Genomic DNA, 22200 nt, shown 5'->3' on the forward strand with positions numbered 1-22200 from the left:
CCCTTGGCCCCTCTCTAGTAGTGCTGCTGGTGTGATCCCCGGTGTGAACTTTGTTACCCATCCACTCATCAAGGTTCCTCTTGAAGAGGAACAGTGAGGGGCTCTGTCTTATGTAGATCGGGACCCTGTTCCATAGTAAGGGAAGTCTCTGCGAAGGGAATCTATCCCTCCCGCATGTTCTATTCATTGTTGTGTTGAGGTTTATATCCCTAGAGCATGTAGCGAGTAGATTTTGTTTTTCTAAGATGAAGCATGTTCAACAATTCTGGGTTGGACATGCCTCTGTACGTTAGAGATCGCCAAGCGGTATGCAACAGAGAACAGTCTTAACTTTTTCAATCGTGCTGCATAGTGAAACTGTTTGAGGCCAGTAATCCTCTTGGTTAGGTACCTCTGTGGTCTCTCCAGCTGCTGGAGATGTCTAGCCAGGTACATTCCAATTGGCACATTGTACTCAATAATGGGTCTGATGAGGGAAGAGTAGAGGGGCACCATTACATCCTTAGATCTTGATGCGAACCCTTTTGTGATCAGATGGGTCACATAGAAGGATTTTCTAACCACTTTGGCAACATGGTTATCAAAGGAAAGCTGACTATCTACTTGGGTCCCTAGATCCCTTATTTCTTCTTCAGATTTCAGGAGATTACCTCCTATGTTGTAGTTTGCGGGTACTCTGTTTCTCCAAAGGGGATTACTATGCATTTTTCTGCATTTAGCTTGAGACCATGGCTTTGACACCATGCATCAGTCTCATTTAGGCCCTTCTGGAGGATCTCCATGTCAGCCGGAGACTCTATTATAGCACCCAGTTTGCAGTCGTCCGCAAACTTAGTCAGCCACAGCCCTTCCGTGCTTGCCTGTACTTCTGAGAAGTAGTATGCCAAACAGGAGGGGCCCCAGGACAGAGCCCTGAGGCACACCACTCGTTACTGGTCTGGATTCGGACATAGATCCCGCTACTCATACTTTATGGGATCTGTCTGAGCCAGTTTGCGATCCATCTTGTGACATAAGGGTTTATGCCCAGGCTGTTGAGCTTATCAATAATACCATAATTAGCAGTTTGCCGTGTCTATTTAATATGTCGTCCACTAATTCTCTAACCACCATTAATAAATCTTTGGCATCATTTACTTAACACTATATAAAATATCTTGTAAGATATGTAAAAGTTTAACTGCCACCCTTTTTTGTATGATCTTCATGAAAATTTTATAATCTGTATTATTCAACACTATAGGCCTCCAATTCCAAATATCATTTATATCACCCTTTTTCCATATAAATTTAATACCACACTACACAGTTCCTTATAAGCAAAACCCATGTCTAGCCACTCACTTAACACTTCTATAAAGAAATTTTGTACTACTGTCAAATTCTTATACATTTTGTATTATATCTGGACATGCTGCTGTTTCTAGATTTACTTTTCCTAATATTGTCGCCAATTATTCTGATGTTATTCTCTTCCAAATCCCTGTAATCTTGATCTGATAATGATTTCACTTTCCATTTCACTCTGTTCTAGCTCATCTCCAAACATTTCCTGAACATAATCTACTGTTATTTTCATTATATTTTTCTGAACTATTATCTAATTATTCTGATTACTAGTGAAAGAGGAGAGTGTAATTAGGGTGTAATTAGGGAATTGAAAGAAGAAAACCATTTGATAGAGAGATCAGAAACATATAATGAAAATAACAGTAGATTATGTTCAGGAAATGTTTGGAGATGAGCTGGAACAGAGTGAAATGGAAAGTGAAATCATTATCAGATCAAGATAACAGGGATTTGGACATTATGTGCTTTAACATAAGCAATAAAGTCTCTCTGCTTTTGAAAGGTTATAATTTTGGCTTGAATAGTTATGGTTAAGAGCTCTGAAATGCATTTCAGTCATTTTCTCAAATAAGGCTAAAGTCCCCTGTAATGGGGGATTACACACACTACATACTCGTTCATTTGTTACTAAACTGATGTTATTACCAAACATGACATTTAAATTCAGCTTATGCATAAACTTTAAGTCGCAAATGGTTTTAGCCAAGTTAGGTTTAAAACTCTGCACAAAATTAGATCCTTTATCTAAAAACTCAACCATTCGTTGTGGGATACTAACAGAACTGAAGTTATAAATATTAAAGTCACCTTGGTTACTTTTGTAAATGGTTAAATTGACCAACTGGTCTACATAGGCTATCTCCTGCGACGGTTGTTTCTTTTCCTCTGTTTGGAATTGCAGTTGCTGGACTGCACCCTGTTGATAATTCTGTTGCCATCCTGGGGAAACTCCTGTCCATTAGCGCTGTGAGTGTTTGATCCATTAGATTCCCCACCACATTGGCGTTATTTTTAATCTGCTCACTACGGCGGACTGCTGAGTTGCACTGATTATTAGTGATGTAGCTAATGTTAGTGCCGTCATCAAGATGAGCCGGTGTCTGGTTGTCAGTTGCCAAGGTAACAGAAGAATTGTAAAAAGCTTTATTAGAAATAGGAGGATCTGGATACGCCATATTTTGATCATATTCAACTTTATCCCTATTTAATTTACGAGTTTTAGTATCCATGATTTTGACCATAAGTGAATCTATGCTTGAAAAGATTCTCTTAAAGTCATACTCGTATCTATTAGATTCAGGGTCAGACAATGTCATTATCAAGTTTTTCTAGTTGCTCCTTCAGTTCGCTCATTTGTTTGTCATAGTTACTAATAACTACTTCAAGAAATTCAAGGCCTTGTTTGTTAAACATGTCCACCAACTGTAAGTGAAATTCAGAGTTCTTAATGAGAGCATAAGGATATTTCCATTGTCTTAAACCTTTCTGTACTAGTTTATGTTTGATACACTCCTTGAAATAAAGAATTTCCATTTGTAACTTCTTATATTTGATCAATTTATTATCAAATTCCTTTAAATGGGAAACAATATAAAAAAAAAATTATTGGTAAAAAAGTGTTTGGATACACATAAAGGTGTAATATTTATAATTACTATGGTGCTTTAAGAGTAGTATAAAGTGAATTTTTTATATAAGATTAGTTCTCATTTTCATTTTAATTGAATGTTTATGTACTCATAGCAATTTGAGAATGTCTTTTTAACCGTGTCTAGTTCATGTTTGATTAAGTTAGTGATTAATTTATTACCTAAACTGGTTCAATTATTGTCTTTTTAAGGCATGGTTAAGCTGGGTAATAATGTCTGAAGTACATAAGAATATTTGTACGAAAGTGCTCACAATAAATTGTTTGTGTGATTTTACCTTTCCACCTTTGCTTTTGTTTTTATACATTACTTAACAGCTGGGATGGAATCTGCATCATTCTTCCTGAACAAATCATCTTTCAGGTGAAGTCTGCTTTCCAGCATCCTGGTAAAGGCTTTTCCAGGGAGGCCAAGAAGGGCATCCCTCTATAACAACTTACACTCCATGCCCCTTTTGTAAATTTGGGCTACTACCCCAGTTTGCCAATCCATAGGTACTTGTCATGGTCTTTAATGTAACACAGAAAAGGTGCATCAACTACAACACTCCAACAATGTCTAAAACCTTCAGCATTTCCAGCCAGATCTTGTCCATTATGGCTACATTGTGACTGTTTAATCACCACAGTGGTTTCAACTATGAAAGTCATAGGGAAAGCTTTGACTGGGAGATCCTAGCAGTATCTTTACATACCCAGCTAAAGGTGGCAATGTTTTTAATCAAAGTAACCATAGCAAAATTACAACGTAAACTAGTGGCTGTATATAATCTAGCTGTTCATAATTTTAAGGCTTGAGAGTACATTTACAAAATACAATCAATAAATCGATCACTAAAGCTATATACAAGAGAAATTTCATGAAACTCACCTTTGGGTTTTCGCTGCAAGGAAAAAAGAAAGAAAACTGTGAGACTTGTTTGCTTGATCTAATACAATTATTTCTTCTATCAACTCATTGATCAACAATATACTTTATTCATTTAAGTGTCAGGAAAAATAAAACGTTCTACCATCCACTTTTCAGATCAAGAGAATGTGGTCACTCACAGTGGTATGTAGCAGGGGAAAAATCTTACAAACTGAGTGGAGACAAATTTGTTAGACATGTACCCCATTGAACATTGCATTAGAAATGTAACTGCATGCACTGTTGTACAACCCACACATCAATTTCAAGGACATTGATTTCAAGTAGTACAGGTGTAGCCAAAAAAGTATTTCATATTTCTTCACTCATGTTTTTATGTTGATTAGATTATTTTACAGTACAATACATTACAAAATAAAATTAGCAAAAAGGGAAAAAAGTATAAAACGTTGCAAAACTGTTTTATTCAAATGGAACGTCTTATTAGAGAAGACCTTTGATCTTTTTAAGAAAGCACATTTGCAATGTTACTCAAGTTGCTAATTATAATAACTCTTGTACATTAACACCCAGGGGAAATCTTTTCACAAGAGAGGCACACCTTGCTCATTGTCCATGTTTTTTTTTTTCCAGCAAGCAAAACAAATATTTCTGTCTGCTTTGCTTGGGCAACCTTAACTAGAATTTGTACTACAACTCATTAACCTCCACTTCATGCACAGTTTCACATGCTTCTTACATCTACATAGGCATCAATATAGGTGGGGAAACAAATCTTTCTTCCAACAAAATCCTTGATGTAAAAAAAATTTTCCCTACTAACCCTCAGGATGTGCACTACAAAAGAACATACACACTGCAGAAGGCACCGATGCCTTTAAAACAATTTTTTTACACTAGAAATGCTTTTTTCTATTACAATGACACTTGGGAGACTGCTTCAAGATGTGTGATACTATTCTGAGAAATCAGTCTCAAATTGAACATTGCACTATGGACATTTATTCAATTTTTTTTTAAACATTCGAATGTGGCCTGCTGCAGTTCAGTGACACTCGCTCCAAGTTCTGCCATACAAGACGTCTGACAAATATCCAGACAATTAAGTGCCATGCATAAGGTGGATCTCAATGTGATGTCATGAGTAAAAGCTACATTTTTCCATTTAGATACGGCGATTGAAATAAAATGCATAAAATGCACAGATATGCTTACTTTTTCTGGAATATATCAAACACTGTTTGAGGGGACCATCTTTCTACACTTGTACTGGTGTATGTTACCACATACAAATTAACTGCCAGAAAAAAAGCAGTTGCGAAGAGGTGAAGTCGAGCACTCTATACTTGAATTTTTTTTCTCTCTCATCAACTTCAAACACTGATACTCTGTTTCCAACAGACTATTCTCTTATTGTCGTGGAAGCAGCGAGATCCTGCCATTTCCCTGATGGGTTGTGAATCCACACTGGGGATAAAAGGTCTTAGAAACTTACCGAAGTGATCCCTTTGATGAACAGGAGCTGGAAAGGAGGACATCATATCTGAGGTTGGGAAGAGAATTTTTATGCCAGTGGAAGCCAATCCTTACTGAGATAGAAAGGGTAAAATATGCATCACTACTCAAGGTATCAGTGCCACCCTCCACCTGTCCTGCTGCTGACTGCCCAGTTACCTGCTTATAGCCTCATGATCACTGACCAAAGTGTTGTGGTCATGAAATGAGTCCTCCTGGCAGAAGGATGGGCACCGTCACCTGGTCATCCCAATCCTCCCTCCCCATCTAATTCTCCCTATGCTTAAGCCACTAATTCAACTTGTGTCCCCCTGTTACAGTCAGGGCTATGGTCCTTGATGCCATGGTGGCACGAATACACTTCATTTATTTATTTAAATTTGTTGACCGGGAGTGTCCGACTGGACGTCGGTCCATTTTCAGCAGAAGACCGGGGAGAAAAGCTCCACAGTAAAATAAACAGACAGTAGTTACATTGGATTATATTGGATTGCATTCATTAAATAGCAAACATGTATATGTGCCATCCTAGTGGACAACATATTAGCTCAATCACCACTTATCACCTGTCTGAACTGCTAACGAAAAAGCTCACCAGTTCTTACAAAATTTGCACCACTACTACTAGTACATGCTGGTCACTGGTACAGTCTAAAAAGAACACTAGTTAGGTGGTTACTGAGTGAATTCTTTACCCTTCATAGGTTAACCATATTGGTCTCTGTGTGGTCCCAACCCAGATAACCAGTCTTCTCAGACTGAGAACACAACTAAATACAATGTTTAGTAATTTTGGATGGCGCTTTCAACATTGTTAAAAGCTCATCTTGGATTAAACTCTAACATGGAAACAGCTTGCAAAGAGAAGAGGGTGTTAAAACAAGTTAGAATATAGGGAATATTGAAAGCATTATGCACTTGCAAATCATGATCTATATCTACCTCCTTCCCATTTGTCAAGTCACAACAGGCTGTGCAAACTGTTGCAGAGGGTGTGAAAATTAACAATCCGTGACTGTGTGCAAGTAACTGCCAGACCTTGAGATAATCGTTCTGTAGCTTTCTTGGTCTCAAAAGCCTCCTCAAAAACATTGAATGAAAGGGCAGAGACTCATGGGAATTCCTAACTCAAGCACGCTCAACACTTGCTGCTGAATGACCCCCCCCCCCCCGCTGTTTGCCAGACACAGCCTGACACTTGCTGAATGCACCCCAGCAGTACACTAGATCTGATGCAGTTAAATAGCTGGATAACTGATGCTGAAGACCCCTAGCTCTATATGCCAGATATGATGTGGTGGGAGAGGCAGCTTCAATACTTAATACTGAATGCCCCTCCCAGTTGTATAATAATGCGAGCAAGCTTCAGGAACACTCCAACACACACTTTATTAAAGTGAGCGCTTTCATTGGAGAAAATACTCCAACTTCTTCAGACTAAGTACATAAACTGCATGATGCTTAAATACAAGAAGTTAATCCAAGCAACCAATATAAAGCCTTAATTGATTATGTCACAAATTATGTCAAGTAATTAAACTAATAAACTTCTATGAAACCATGTAAACTTATACAAGAAGTTAATCCAAGCAACCAATATAAAGCCTTAATTGATTATGTCACAAATTATGTCAAGTAATTAAACTAATAAACTTCTATGAAACCATGTAAACTTATTTAACTTTATTTTTTTATATTAACTTGTAAGTACGTCTAGCTGTGACTAAATTCAAACCTTAGCAGTGAGGTTTAAGTGTTCCCGAAGCTTGCTCGCATTATTTTTACTTTAGTTTTGCCATTTTTGTAGTCCTTTTGTTGGACTCCCAGTTGTATGCCAGATCCGATGTGATGGGAAAGTTCAACACTTCTTGCTGAATTTCCACCCCCCCCTTAAACTCTATGCCAGATCAGTTGTGGTGCGACAGCTTTAAACTTGAACTAAAGGACTGCCTCACTGCAATAACTCAAAGGGAGACATGAACACTGCTAACAACTTTGAAGAGGAGGCAGGAGAATCTCAAAAGAGGTGTGCTCAAACACTTCAGAAAATAGGGGCGTCTTACAAAAACACAGGTTGAGATGGGACCTGTATAACCTAGGTGAAGCAGTGATCTAATGCTGTCTGTCCAGAACTCTGTCAAGGGGACAGTGGACAATGAACTGGGATGGGTCATTAGGCTTTGAAGAAAGCAGTGCAGGAAGAGAGATGGATAAACTGTGGGGTGGGGAAAGAAAGGCCCATAAGAGAAACCTTATTTCAAATACTTGTAACACATTGCACTCAAGTTACCTGGCACTTGCTCACTAAAGCAATTATATAAGTCAGCACTAAAAATTAAAAGCACTACACCCTCACTCCCCACTGGCCCTTGTTTTCAATTAAGGATTTCCCAATATTATTCTAGCATGTCCAAAGGTCAGTTGTCAATCTCCTCTCCGGTCCAGCTGGTGAATCTGGGAATCTTGAGGCAATGTTATAACTGCCTCATGTACACAGACAACCCTCTCCTCCTCCCACATAACACAAATACTTGCGAGAGATGCAGCTATTTAGCCAAACTGGAGGCTGAGCTCTCTCAACTCAGGACTGGCAAGACCAGACAGGAGGAGAAGGCAACTACACACACCACAAAACCAGCCTCACATAATGCTACCACTCCACTGAATCAAACACAAACACACAAAGACAAACTCGGAGGCTCTGAGTAAAAATTTACCTAAACAGCAGAGGCCTCCAAAGCAGACACCCAAACAACTGCTACCTCAAGACACCCCACAAGCAACACATAAACCACAAAAGCAGTGTGCAAAGCAGTCACAGCCCTTAAGGCCAAATACAACACCAAACATACTTGTCATAGGTGACTCCATAGTCAGACACACTGACGTCCCACTCACCAGGCTGAACAAGGAGAGGGTCACAGTAAGCTGCCTATCGGGCGCTAGAATCAGCCACATAACACAAGCACTCGGGTCACTCCATGGCAAGTACAAATATGACACAGTCATTGTCCATGCTGGTGTGAACGACCTGAGACGTACCTCCCTGGACTACATGAAAAGAGACAGAGGAGCTCTCTGATTATGTAGCCCAGGCAGGTATGACCCTAACCCTGAGCAGTATCCTTCCTTCACCAAGAATGATGCCACAATATAGAGACAAGATGATCAGCTTTAACAATTGGCTTAATGTCTGGTGTCATTCAAAGGGGATCCAGTGTCTGTCTGCCTGGGATGACATGCTTGACAAGCCACGCTGCTTCAAGGGACGGCTTGCACCTGTCACCCTGGGATTCGGATATTGGCTAAGGCTCTTGCCACCCCATAGTGCCTTTTTAGGCAAGGCTCAAATTCTAAACCTACCACCCTAGAAAACAAAAATGGGAAGAAACTGAGGGTAATGCTGCTCAATGCCAGAAGTCTAAATCTCAAAATGCACGCACTCGAGGCCCTTCTCAGTATGGAGAACATCGATGTCTGTGCTGTAACTGAAACCTGGTTCAAGGCTCCTGAGAGCACCCGGCACTATTAGGTTTTACCTCATATCATGCGTTCCGGCCCCAAAACCCGGACCACACCACAAAAGGAGGGTGTATCCATATTCATAAAGGATACCCACACCTCCAGGTTGGTGGCAACGCATCAAGCTTCGGAAACCATCCAGGTGCAACTAACCATAGGCAAAACTGCTCTACAAATTGTAGCATGCTACAGGCCACCCTCTCAAACTCAAGAACCCCACACAGCCTTCCTGAAGACACTGGAGGGTATAAATGTATCTCCAAACACCATCATATTGGGTGACTTCAACTACCCGAATATAGACTGGGAACATTACTCAAGCCCTAACTTTCTAGCCCAACGGTTCCTGGAGTTCATAAATTCAAATGCCATGGAACAGCTAGTCACTGTTCCCACGAGAGGAGAAAATATACTAGATCTCATTGTCACAAACATGGGGACAAAATGCTCCACACCGGAAGTATATCCCTCATTGGTGAGATCTGATCATAAACTAATCTCACTGGAAATCCACATCCCGCCCCACCCCAAACAAAAGACCATAGTGAAGAACTTCTCTAAAGCAAACTTCACACTACTCAAGACTGGTGTGGTATCCTTCAAGGCCCCTGAGCCAGAGGAAACCACAACCCAAGCTGTGGAAGCCCTTACAAATGCCTTCTATGAACACCTCCAGGACTGCATGGATCAGGCAATCCCAAATAAAACCAAGACTCTTTCCACAAAGGGCAAACGTCCAGTCTGGTGGACCCCAGCCATTAACAAACTTTACAATAAGAGGAGAAAGCTATTACATGATAGAACAAAATCCATAAAAGGGAAGTCACCCCTGATCATTATTAGTAAAAAATACGAGCACTCAAAATCAACTAAGGCCAATTTTGAGAGAAAAATTGCCATGGATTCAAAGGACAATCATAAGGCCTTTTTCAGCTATGTTAGGAACCTGGGTGGAAACTCCCAGATATGCTCAGAATTAGTCCAAAATGATACAAAAATCACTGAACCCACAGACATTGCCAACATACTGGCAGACAGGTTCAGTGCAAACTTCACCCCCCTCTCCCCCCCTAAAGGAGAGAACTATCCCAGCCGAGTGTAGCCTCCCGGACAGCTCAAATGCGCAGGTGAAAGCTGCTCTCTCTAAAGCTAAAAACACAGCATCAATGGGACCGGATGGTGTCCCCGGCTGTGTGCTACACGAGCTAAATGAGGAATTAAACCCTCACATAAGGCAGCTGTTTAATCTCAGCCTTACCACAGGATACGTGCCCAAGGAGTGGCGTACGGCAACTGTGGTCCCACTCCACAAAGGCGGCACCTCTACGGACCCTGGTAATTACCGCCCCATAAGCTTAACAAGTCTAGTCTGCAAAGCTATGGAGAGGATCATAATGGAGCTCATAAACAAAGATATAGGGGACTTGCAGACATTGGACCCGACCCAGTTTGGCTTTGTCAAGGGAAGATCATGCCTTTTGAACTTGGTCGACTTCTTCGAAACAGTCACCAAGGCCATTGATGAGGGAAAGGCAGTCCATACAGCCTACCTTGACCTTGCAAAGGCTTTCGACACAATACCCCACTCGGGTATTGTAGAAAAACTTACCAGCTTAAATGTAAACCCATATGTCACAAGATGGGTTGCAAACTGGCTTAAGGACAGAACCCACAGGGTTAGAGTTGCTGGCGCTGTGTCAGACTCCAAGCCAGTCACAAGAGGTGTCCCACAGGGCTCGGTCCTTGGCCCCCTATTGTTTGGCATTTACTTCTCAGAAGTACAGGCCAACATGGGAGGACTTTGGCTGACAAAGTTTGCAGGCGACTGCAAACTGGGCCATAGTGGAAAGTGCATCGGACACGGATATCCTTCAGAAGGGACTCACGGAAACAGATAGCTGGTGCCAGAGCCATGGCCTGAAGTTAAACGCCAAAAAATGTATAGTCATACCCTTCGGGAAAAACAAGGTAACCCCAAGCTACCATATAGGTGGCAATCCACTAAGCACAGAAGAGGTTATCAGGGACCTGGGGACCCAGGTTGACAGTGGCCTTTCTTTTGACACTCACATTGCTAAAGTGGTTAGAAAGACCTTCTACATTGCCCACCTGATCATGAAGGGATTCACATCCAGATCTAGTGAGGTCATTGTTCCCTGTACTCTTCACTTATCAGACCAATGATCGAGTACAATGCCCCATTCGGGATGTATCTCACCCGACATCTGCAGCAATTGGAGAGACCCCAAAAGTTCCTCACCAAAAGGATAAAGGGACTCCAAAATCTGTCATATGCTGCCAGATTGAAGAAACTCCAGCTCTATTCAGTCGCATACCGTCTGCTCAGAGGTGACATGTGCCTGACATACAAGGCCATGTCCAACCCGGAATTAATGGACATGCTCCACCTCAAAAAATCCAAATCCACCAAAACCACTAGAGCAAGCGACTTAAACCTTAGCACGGATATAAATAGGATGTGCTGGAGGAATAGATTTATCACTCAGAGACTCCCTATGCTGTGGAATAAAATCCCGGTCCATGTGAGGCAGAGCACCTCGCTGACTCTGTTCAAGAGAAATCTAGACCTGTGGATGGGAGATCGTAGGTTTACCCTGGGAATCATCTCTGTGTCACTGCTGGACAGAGGCACAACAGACTAATGGGCACAGTATTTTTTCATATAAGGGGTGGCGTAAGCCACAATAATTTGGGCTAGGCTTATAAATGCCTTAGGGCAGATAGCCTAGTATAAACCTATGAACCTAAACTTTGATGGAGTTTCCACCAGAGTAATTGACCACTTTAAGGGAATAAAAGAGGTAACTTGAATGAACTCAAGTCCTGGCCTCCTCAGTTAACAGAATCAGAATGTCAGTCTTTGCTCCCCAATAACTGTGCAAGAAACAGGACTGCTCTTCAGAATGCCCCCCCCAAAAAAAAGTCCATGGTTCAAATAACTTTTATACAAGTTTGCTAAGGACCAAGTATCCTAACCCATTACATTATTTTTTTTTGGAACACAGCACAAGGGTAGGACACCTCAGAATATGAATAAAGTATCATAAATAATAGCATTCCCCCAAACAGGACAAGGACCACTTGATACATAGCAGCTACTGATCAGTTCCCTCAAGTGGTGTCCCAACCAAACTACACACGAAGATTCTGTCCATGTAATTCCAAACTCAGACAGGGAATAAATGCAGCTTAGTTTAAGCATGCTAGGTCAAACAAGTTGTGACCTCATTCAGGTGCTTATGCACACAGCCTACAATAATCATAACCTAATGGCATGGATCTTCAACCTGACTGCCCTTTGAGTGTTCTATGTTCTATCAATTCGGCCATTCGAACAGTCATGACAACATATTTGACCTTTCAGGGTTTATGTAAGCAGTTCACAGTCTTCACCACAAATGATCAATGTTGTTGTCTGTCTTTTGGCTTTTCCCAGTTAGGGGTCGCCACAGCGGAACTCCAGTCAATTAATGACTGGCAGTAGATTTTCAAGGTGCTGAGTTGCCAGCTCGACCCCCAACCTTCAACGAAGGCACACCCATTCACGCATGTCTTTCGGAACGCCACTCGACCAGCGAGGAGGACATGCAGACTCCGCACACATAAGGCACTACCCGCACACTAGCCGAGAATCAAACGGGAGAACCTCTTGCTATGAGGCAACAATGCTACCGCTGCACCACCACGGACATCACACCACAAATATGCTTACAAATGTATATCCCTCTCCCTTATTTCTTGAAGGCAGAATTAAATAGGATGCCTGTTGTCTCCCGTTTACTTTTGAGGGTCACTGAATTCCTCTCCTTGTGGGTAAAGGTCTTGAACATCCAGTGCTACAAAACATCTGGAGGAGAAACTGTGGTATATAAGTTTGCAGACAAAAGTTGTGGTGAGAGTCAAAAAGGGACTGCTCACACCTTGCCATATTCAAAGCATTTATGTCAAGTTCATACCACCCTATCCACCACTGGAAAGATCTACACACTGATATTCTACATCAAACTCTTGTACAGAAAGGCATTTTCCTATTCCTCCCTCTAGACTGTGGCTTGATAAATTAAAACTTCACATTCAAATGGGACAGAGGAAAACAAATTGAATGGCACATTTTGGTGATGACCTTCAGAAATGGGGTGGGATGTTGCAACAGTGTCAGATTCCACCTACTTGAAGACCATTCCTAAACCAAGGAGGTGTCATCTATAAAAACTACTCCTCACATAGGCTTGGTTTTGTACATAAACCAATTCTCCCCCACCCCACACATTAAAAATGGTCTTGTCTGTATATCTGCTAAAAGGCCTCTAATGGCGCTAGTTCAAAGTCTCAGGGCTATATCATACATCATTGTGGTGGGACTGCTCCACTGTGGAATCACTGAAGCATTAAAAAAGGGGGCAAAAGTGAGTGGTATCAAGATTGGAGGGACTGTTAAAGGAATGGTCACTGTGGTCTGCTTACAGCAGCAAATGAGTCAATCAGCAAGTTTAATTTGGGCTAGAGAAGGACTTTTGCAGGCTGCTGCAGCTTGGAGGGTACTTTAAAACATTCTATTCTATGGCCATTTTTTTCAATTTTGGAACAGCTGGTCTGACAATTTAAGGTAATGAGAGACAGATGAACTTCAAGACATGTGCGAGGGTTCATATGGGAAACTCTCTCCTATTCAGTCTGCCTTGACAAATCAAGCTAGAACAATCTAGGAACTAAAACCGGTCCCTCATCCACTCTAGAACCAGCTGCTTTTCATTCATGAAGGACACCAGACTAGAGCAATCTGGGAAATAAGACAGGTTCATCACCTACTCGTGAACCAGCTCCTTTTCATTCATGATGGATACCGGACTTGTATATATACGTCTGACTTAAGATGCATTTTCACTGCTCAGTACACTCAACAAAGCATCTAAAATACAACTTCAGACACAAATTTTGGGCTGTTCTGCAACATCCAGTGTACGCAAGTATGTGTTAACTGGGCTGGTGAACTGGTACAGGATCCTTTTCAGACACTACCCACCTCATTTTTAACAATGTATGGAATGCGAAGCAGGCAGGTCATTGTATCAAGACAGCTTCAGAGGAAAACTCACACATCCTATGTAGAAAAGCTCATGGATACAGTACCTGATCTCCAAAATATCTGCAACATCCCAGAGCATGATTACTTAACAGTGGAAGAACACTCTGAAGTCTGGGACTAATAAATGGCAGAAGCAAACTCTACTGGGCCTAGAAAAACGAATGCAAGTCTACATTATGGAACTTGAATGGTAAGCTACTGTATGGAACTTGCTCAACACAGCTATAATTCAGTAAATGTGAAACGGATACTGCTACGAACACTGATCAATTTTAGGCACATGTATACGTTAGTTCTGCATTATATTCAGCAATGGCTCTAGCTTATACAATTCCCTGCTCAGTGTAATAAATATAACTAGACAGAGGGCTAATGCTGCACAACTGCTGTTGCTTTGATATCTTTGCATGTTAACTTTTTCTTTTAATTTAAATTACTTCATAATGGAAAATAATTTGGGGAACTTCTATTATACGATGTCTTGTTTGTAATTATTTTCTGAGGTCACGCTCAGTGAACATGACGACTGTGCTGCATTACAACAAAGCACTGACAGGCTCTCTGGACTGTGCATTTCCACACTTACCTGTGCGATAACTTTATAGTACACCTTTATGTATATTAAATTTTATTTTTTTTTTAGCAGTGTTGCTTTTTTTTTTTTTTAAGCTGGCAGAGTTTCGGTTTTCATTACATTTCTTTTTTTGGGAGTTAGTTTGACAGCTGACAGCAGAAATACAGGACTGTTTTGCATAGTGATAACAGATTACTGTTGAATTATCAGCAAATAGGAGAACTCCAATGCATTTTACAATGCTGAACATTCTTCTAAACAAATGGACCCTTAAGTGCAATGTGGATACAAATGGCCACATAATTAAGCTAAGAATAGCTGTCCTATGGAATGGAGACAGCAGGGTGGGTAAGACAACAGCCACCAATCACTATCAGAACTGGAGATCTTGACATTAAATGATTAACTGGCATCCAATACAAATAATTAAATGCAAACAAGTACAATTTCTTCCACAATTAGCAGAGCAGTACAAAATACCAGTAATAAAGGGAAAGATTTAATGTCAGCAATGTAATGAATCAAGTTACCTCTAGGCTGAAAGGCTGATGGGGTCATGTTGAGAAGATAGATTTGCTCTTACAATTTTGCCTTCTGTTGGGGGTGGGGGGTGGGTTTCTGAATGCTAACAGCTCCCAGTGCAGGCTGGGGCCTCTTGCACAGGCAAAAAAGTTTATAGAGGGTATTAACAGCTTATTCTCAGTGACTGAAGAAAGTACATATGTATGTACAACTCCCACTGATATTACTGTATGACAAGGTGTACTGCTGGAGGCTAAAAGAACAGGCATGGAGAAAAGAGAGCATATCCTCAAAGACGCACCATTATCACACATCCTCTGAGGAGGAATGTGGATACCTAACTAGGAGCAGATGGTAAAACAAACACTAGGGGGGGTCACCAAAAATAAAATACAATTTGCAACTGTTACATGCTCATTGGCTACCAGGGACTACACTGGAACACTGCACATCCTGTATTTATAATGTTACACAAGCCAAGCTGGTACTCATTCGAGTAAGTGCCTGCACAAGAAAGTTCTTGTTGCTATTTGGGAACTTTAAACAGTTGGCTGTCAGCTTCTGAAAGAACATATGCAATAAAAAAAAATCACAAAGTTTTACTGCACAGATTTTTTCCTGCTGACATAGTGTAGTAACAATAGAAACAAACCGAACATAATGCCTCTGTTATACCGTACAACCACTAATAATTTTTGGCAACTTTAACATACCTTCCCCTGTTGCTACCAGACAACAGTGCAGTTCAACTGGTCTGTGTAATCAATGGAATATTGTGAGGTAAAATTAAAGCACGCAGACTTTTTACCAGTCATCTCTCAAACATGCAGAAAAAGAACACAATTAAGTATGTAAATTTAGCCAAGCTTATGGTATGGATGAAGGAATTTGCAACAAAAGGCATACCCAGGAAACGAACAAAATATATCAAGTCCACCCCAACTCAAAGATTTACCCTGCAACCAAGGCTATGGCCAGGATACTGTTTGATGCACTAATTACAGTTACACTTGATGACGGTTACTTGTTAAGAGCAACACTTGAAGATAGTTTTAAGATAGTAACACGTGTCATGTTACAGGCCAGCATTATTCACTTAACCCTGAACCGGGGGTGGGGGGGGGGGGTCAAGGAGGAAAACTTGCATGCTACTCTTCCTTGTCATACATACAATTTGTCAATAGCAAGAGTGTTCTATTTGACACCATTAACTCTTGAGATTAACTCCATTGTGCCAATGATCATAGTGAATGAAGACCAATTTCAGGAAAGGTTTCTGCATTTATGTGCAACCACAGACATGCTACTATGCAGTTAGTGGACAGGCAGCCAGGGCAGTTTTCCCAGGATCTAAAGACTCAAAACACTAACTGATCTGCTCACAACAGGAAATTAAGGGTTTGAGAACATTTATGAATGGTATGCAGGGAAAGTTGATAACTCAAAACTTAGAGATGTTACAAGGAGACACTGCAGGAATTAGTAATGCCATTTGTGATCTAATCTAAAATGCAGAACAATGCAATGCATTTCAGGAAATGGCAGACTGCAGTACTGCACACACACACGCGTAAACACACACCTACATCTTGGGCTAAAATAAAAAGCCCGTCAGAGGGAATACCACCATAGGTGAGAATGATTCAATCACTGGTATGATGATGTAGTGGACATGCTTTTCACAGCGACCACTCCACCATATCCCCACAAACAACCAAAGCATACATAATGGTTCTAAACACTGAAAATAGTAAAGCCTTCTTTCTACATCAGGCACTTGTCGGATGAAGCCTTCTGGGAACCTTATAGCTAAATGTACCCACAGAATCATCTTAATGCAGTGTCATCCCACTGAACTCTGCATCTAAAAATCTCCTTCACTCATCCTTCTCTTCTCTCTGACTTACTTTCCTCTTTCTATACCTAGTAAAGGTGCTAGAGTCGTTACCTAGTAAAGGTGCTAGAGTCGTTACCTAGTAAAGGTGCTAGAAACGTTACCTAGTAAAGGTGATAGAGATGTTACTTCTTCAGCTTAGTACATTACCATACATGGTCTACTTGACAGACCACAGCTATAGGAGAAAAAGTAAAGAAAACTTCCAACTTCCGCTGAAGGTGCCGAAGACAAAAAAACAGCAAGAGAAAAAAGACTTCAAAGCACCACCACAGTAATAAAGTTCTCCAGCTTCTAGTGTCCCAAACAATCCAATAAAATAGAATATTTATTGACCAAACGATGATCTGAAAAAGGCTGAACAGCCGAAAGCGCTCATCTGATGTTCTTTTGTGTACTCCACTTGTTTTGAACGTTCGTTTGGTCAACAAATATTCTATTTTATTGGATTGCTTATTTGGGACACTAGAAGCTGAAGAACTGTATCGCTGCCGTGGTGGTGCTTTGAAGTCTATTTTCTCTACAGATCTAGGACAGGTCAGTCTGATTACCACACTGTGGCTCATCTCAGCATTACTGACTCAGCAGTAATCTTCTCTACAGACCTGAACACAAAAGCTTCTTCTGTTTACCAGACTAGTATCTGCCAGCTTTTAGTCTTACAATATACAGTGGATATAAAAAGTGTGCACACCCCTATTAAAATGCTAGGTTTTTGTGATATTAAAAAATGAGACCACAATCGATTCAAAATTTTTCCCACCGTTAGTGACCTATAACCTGTACAATTTTATTGAAAAGCAAACAAAATCTGTTGGGGTAAGGTAAAAAATATATATAAAAAAAAGTACAATATGCTGTATACGTAATTGCACACCCTTAAACTAATACTTTGTTGTGTGCGTACACCCTTAAAACTAATACTTTGTGTGTGCATACCCTTAAAATAATATTTTGTTGAAACACCTTTTGATTTAATTACAGCATTCAGTCTTCTTGGGTAGGAGTCTATCAACATGGCACATCTTGACTTGGCAATATTTGCTCACTCTTCCTTGCAAAAGGGCTCCAAATCTGTCAGATTGCAAGGGCATCTCTTGTGTACAACTCTCTTCAGATCACCCCACAGATTTTCTATTGGATTTAGGTCTGGGCTCTGGCTGGGCCATTCCAAAACTTTAATTTTCTTCTGGTGAAGCCATTGTTTTGTTGATTTGGATGTATGCTTGGGGTTACTGTTGTGTTGAAGGGTGAAATTCCTCTTCATCATCTGAAGGTTTTGGGCCAAAAGTGACTGGTATTTGGAACTGTTCATAGTTCCCTCCACCTTGACTAAAGAACCATTTTCAGCTGAAGAAAAGCAACCCCAAAGCATGACACTGCCACCACCATGCTTCACCATGGGGATGGTGTTCTTTTGGTGGTGATGCAAAGTGTTGTTTTTGCGCCAAACGTGCCTTTTGGAATTGTGGCGGAACAGTTCAACCTTGGTCTTATCAGACCACAACATATTTTCTCTTATGCTTTTGGGAGACTACGTATTGTTTTGCAAATTTTAGCCAGGCCTGGATGTTTTTCTGTATAAGAAAAGGCTTCAGTCTTGCAACCCTACCTCATAGTCCAGACATATGGAGAACAAGGGAGAGTGTTGTCACATGTAGTACACAACCAGTACTGGTCAGAAATTCCTGCAGCTCCTTCAGTGTTGCTGTAGGTTTCTTGGCAGCCTCCCTGACCAGTTTCCATCTTGTCTTTTCATCAGTTTTGGAGGGACATCCACTTCTTTGCAACATCACTGTTGTCTCATTTTCTCCACTTTTTAATGACCGCCCTCAGTGTTCCATGGTATATCCAATGCTGTGGAAATTTTTTTGTATCCTTCTGACTGACACCTTTCAACATTGAGATCCCTTTGATGCTTTGTAAGCTCTCTGTGAACCATGGCTTCTGCTGTAACAGGCAACTGAATAAGTGTTAAGAAAATCCTACTAGGACAGCTGAACTTTTTTTGGGGTTAATCAGAGTCTCTCTGATGTCAGGTGTGCACCCAAGAAGACTGGATGCTGTAATTAAATCAAAAGGTGCTTCAAAGTATTAGTTTAAGGATGTTCGCACTTATGCAACCAGCGTATTGTAGATTTTTTTTATTTTTATATAATTTTTCCCCTAACAGATTTGTTTTTCAACTGTGCAGGTTATAGGTCACATTAAAGGTGGGAAAAGTTTTGAAATGATTTATTGTGCTCTCATTTTTTTATATCACAAAAACCTGGCATTTTAACAGGGCTGTGCATACTTTTTAAATCCACTGTAAATCACTGGTTTATTAAAGTGCATTCGGTGTTAGAGAAAATGACTTGTTTTTTCTTTCAGAATTCTTATTAATTTTGACTTTTCATGCCTCTTACTCACTTGCAGTTATAAATACACTGGCAGTGAATAAGAAGTTATGTACTCACCAGAACGTTCCATGTGAGTTGTTCCATCTCATCTTCATTCTTCAATGATGGGCTCAAGACCAAGCCCCTTATCCCATGAAGCACTGCTGGAATTACCTCAAATCTTGTTTGCTGCGTGTACCATATCTCTGTGAGAGAACTACTCTCCCAAGGGAGAGAAAGATTGAATAACCAGGATGAGATCAGTCTCTAGGTCAACTATCAGCCAGGTGGGGGATGGAGGGAGGGATGCAAGAATGAAGGGGAGATGGAACTCACATGGAACGTTATGGTAAGTACATAACTTCTTAATGTGAAGTTGTTCAATCGCACCATTCATTCTTCACTGATGGGCAGCGTCCCTAGCACCCTAAATCTCAGGTGGCTCATAGGAGTACATTCTTCAGGACCGTAGACCCAAAGGAAGCCCTGTCCCTGGAGGCCTTGTCACCTTTGTAATGAGTGATAAACTTATGAGGTTTAGACCAAGTGGCTGCAGCACAAATGTTATCAAGGGGTAATTTGGTTTGGAATGCAGAAGATGTAGAAACTGCTCTGGTGGAATGAGCTTTAATCTTGTGTAGTAAGGGCATATTAGCAGTTGAATAAACAAAAGTGATACAATCAGATAGCCATTTCGAAAACGTCGCTTTAGCACTGGTCTACCTTTTCTGGCTTCAGAGAAAGACACACAGAGCTGGTCTGATTTTCTAACATCTTTTGTTCTGTCCAAATAATATCTGAGCTGTCTGTGAACGTCTTATTGGAATGTTACGGAAGAAGGCTGGCAACTCAACGACTTGGTTGATATTGGATTTAGAACAAAGTTTGGGCAAAAAAAGAGGGATTTGTCCTAAGAGATACTCTAGCAGCATGAAAAATCAAATATGGAGGGGTGATAAATAAGGCTTGAAGTTCTGACACACTGCGGGCAGGAGTAATAGCCACCAGAAATATGGATTTCCATGATAAAAATTTGAGATCACAAGATGATGCTGGTTCAGACGGGGGAAGATTTATATGAGACGGCATAAAGCTTAGATTCCAAGGAGAATAAGGAGTTTTCACTGGAGGCCTCATGTGGAAGGTCCCTTTGAGAAAGGCCTTGGACAACTTGTGGGACATTATGTTAAGCCTGTCCACTCAGAGATGAAAGTTAGATATAGCAGCCAACTGGACCCAAACTGTAGCAGCTGCAGCTCCTTCATTAAAAATCAGTCAAGAATTCTAAAATGGACGGCAAAGGGGCTTGATAAGGATCAATATTCTGCTTAGAAGCCCATATGGAAAACCTCTTCCACTTACTAATATATAGTCTCCTGGTGGACGGCTTATGAGACAAGAGGATCTGTCTTGTCTCATGAAGCCTGGCTATGATGGGAACTGGAGCAGCCAAGTTGTGAGCTTCAGTGACTGCAATGAGGGATGGAGGTCCCCTGACAGATGTCAGGTCGAACTAGGTCCAGAATCCGTGGATCCTCCAATAGATAATGATAAAGGAATGAGAACCAAATCTGCTGAGGCCAATGTGGGGCTATGAGGATGATTGTCCTTCCTAGCAACATTGCTTTCTGTAGAAGTCTGGGTGTATAAGAGGGACTGGAGAGAATGCATAGAAGAGACCCGGGGACCAATTGTGTAGGAGTGTCTCTCTCGGGGGTTGTCCCAGAGGAGGAATCAGGGCAAAGTAGCTTCTGCATTTCATGTTGACGTGACTGGCAAAAAGATCGCAGCAAGGCTGGCCCCATTTGTGGAAAATCCTGTCTGCAATCCCTTGTTTGAGGGTCCACTCGTGTGGCAACAGAATTGCCCTGCTCAGTTTTGTCTGATATCACGCTGGATCTCCCCGGGATATGCATTGCCAACAGAAAGCGCTGGGAGGAGACAGCCCACTGCCAAACTCTGAAGGCTTCTTGGCAAAGGGGGTAAGACTTGGTCCCACCTTGCTTGTTCAAATACCAGAATACCGACATGTTGTCGGTCTGAATTGCAATCGTCCCTAGAAGAGCGTCCTGAAAGTACTGCAACGCCAGAAGTACTGCTCTCATCTCCAGGCCATTGACATGCAGGCATGATTCTGGATCCGTCCATGTGCCTTGGACAGTCATTCCCTGAAAATGCCCCCTCCCCCTCAGTGAAGCATCCGTGGTCACAGTGGCTACTGGAGGGTGTAGAACAAAGGGATGTCCTATGGTTACATGAAGAGACGTCAACCACCACTGGAGAGCTCTTTTGCAAGAGTTTGTAATCAAAATCATATGACTCATTGAAGTTCCTGATAGGACCATTGGGTGAACAGCAGCCACTGAAGAATCTGCATATGCATCCTTGCTAATGGTATGGCCAAGATCGCTGCAGACATCAAATCTAATACTTTTAAGACTTCTGTGGCTGGTGCTCTGTCCTTTGACACTAGTGAGTTGACATCTGCTGAAGGAGAAAAAGCCTCTCGGTTGGTAGTCGTAGAGTGGTGGTTGAAGTGTAACTCTGCCCCTATGAAGACAATATGCTGTGATGGTGACGAGGCAGATTTTTCTGAGTTGATTGTAATGCCTAAGTGATGGCAGAGTGTTGGAGTATATTTTCTTGCTTGAATAAGTTGATACCTGGTGGTGGAGGTAAGGAGCCAATCGTCTAGGTACGGAAACACCTGGAATCCTCAGATGAGCCGTGACCACTGCCATACATTTGGTGAACACTCTAGGGGGCTGTAGTGAGACCAAAGGGCAGGGCTCAAAACTGATAATGATCAGCTCCCA

General features: G+C 41.3%; 1 protein-coding gene across 1 annotated transcript in view; it reads right to left on the bottom strand.

The window, feature by feature from the left end:
• The window catches only part of F11R (F11 receptor), a 1474472-nt gene that overhangs the window by 136262 nt on the left and 1316010 nt on the right, over positions 1 to 22200 (bottom strand). The window contains exon 7 of the mRNA XM_044059235.1: positions 3870 to 3882. Coding sequence (XP_043915170.1) covers positions 3870 to 3882 — 13 coding nt within the window. The remainder of the gene's footprint in view (positions 1 to 3869; positions 3883 to 22200) is intronic.

Source organism: Protopterus annectens, chromosome 17.part0 (genome assembly GCF_019279795.1).
Source record: "Protopterus annectens isolate FY-2018-M chromosome 17.part0, PAN1.0, whole genome shotgun sequence".
In the NCBI taxonomy this organism is placed as follows: domain Eukaryota; kingdom Metazoa; phylum Chordata; order Ceratodontiformes; family Protopteridae; genus Protopterus; species Protopterus annectens.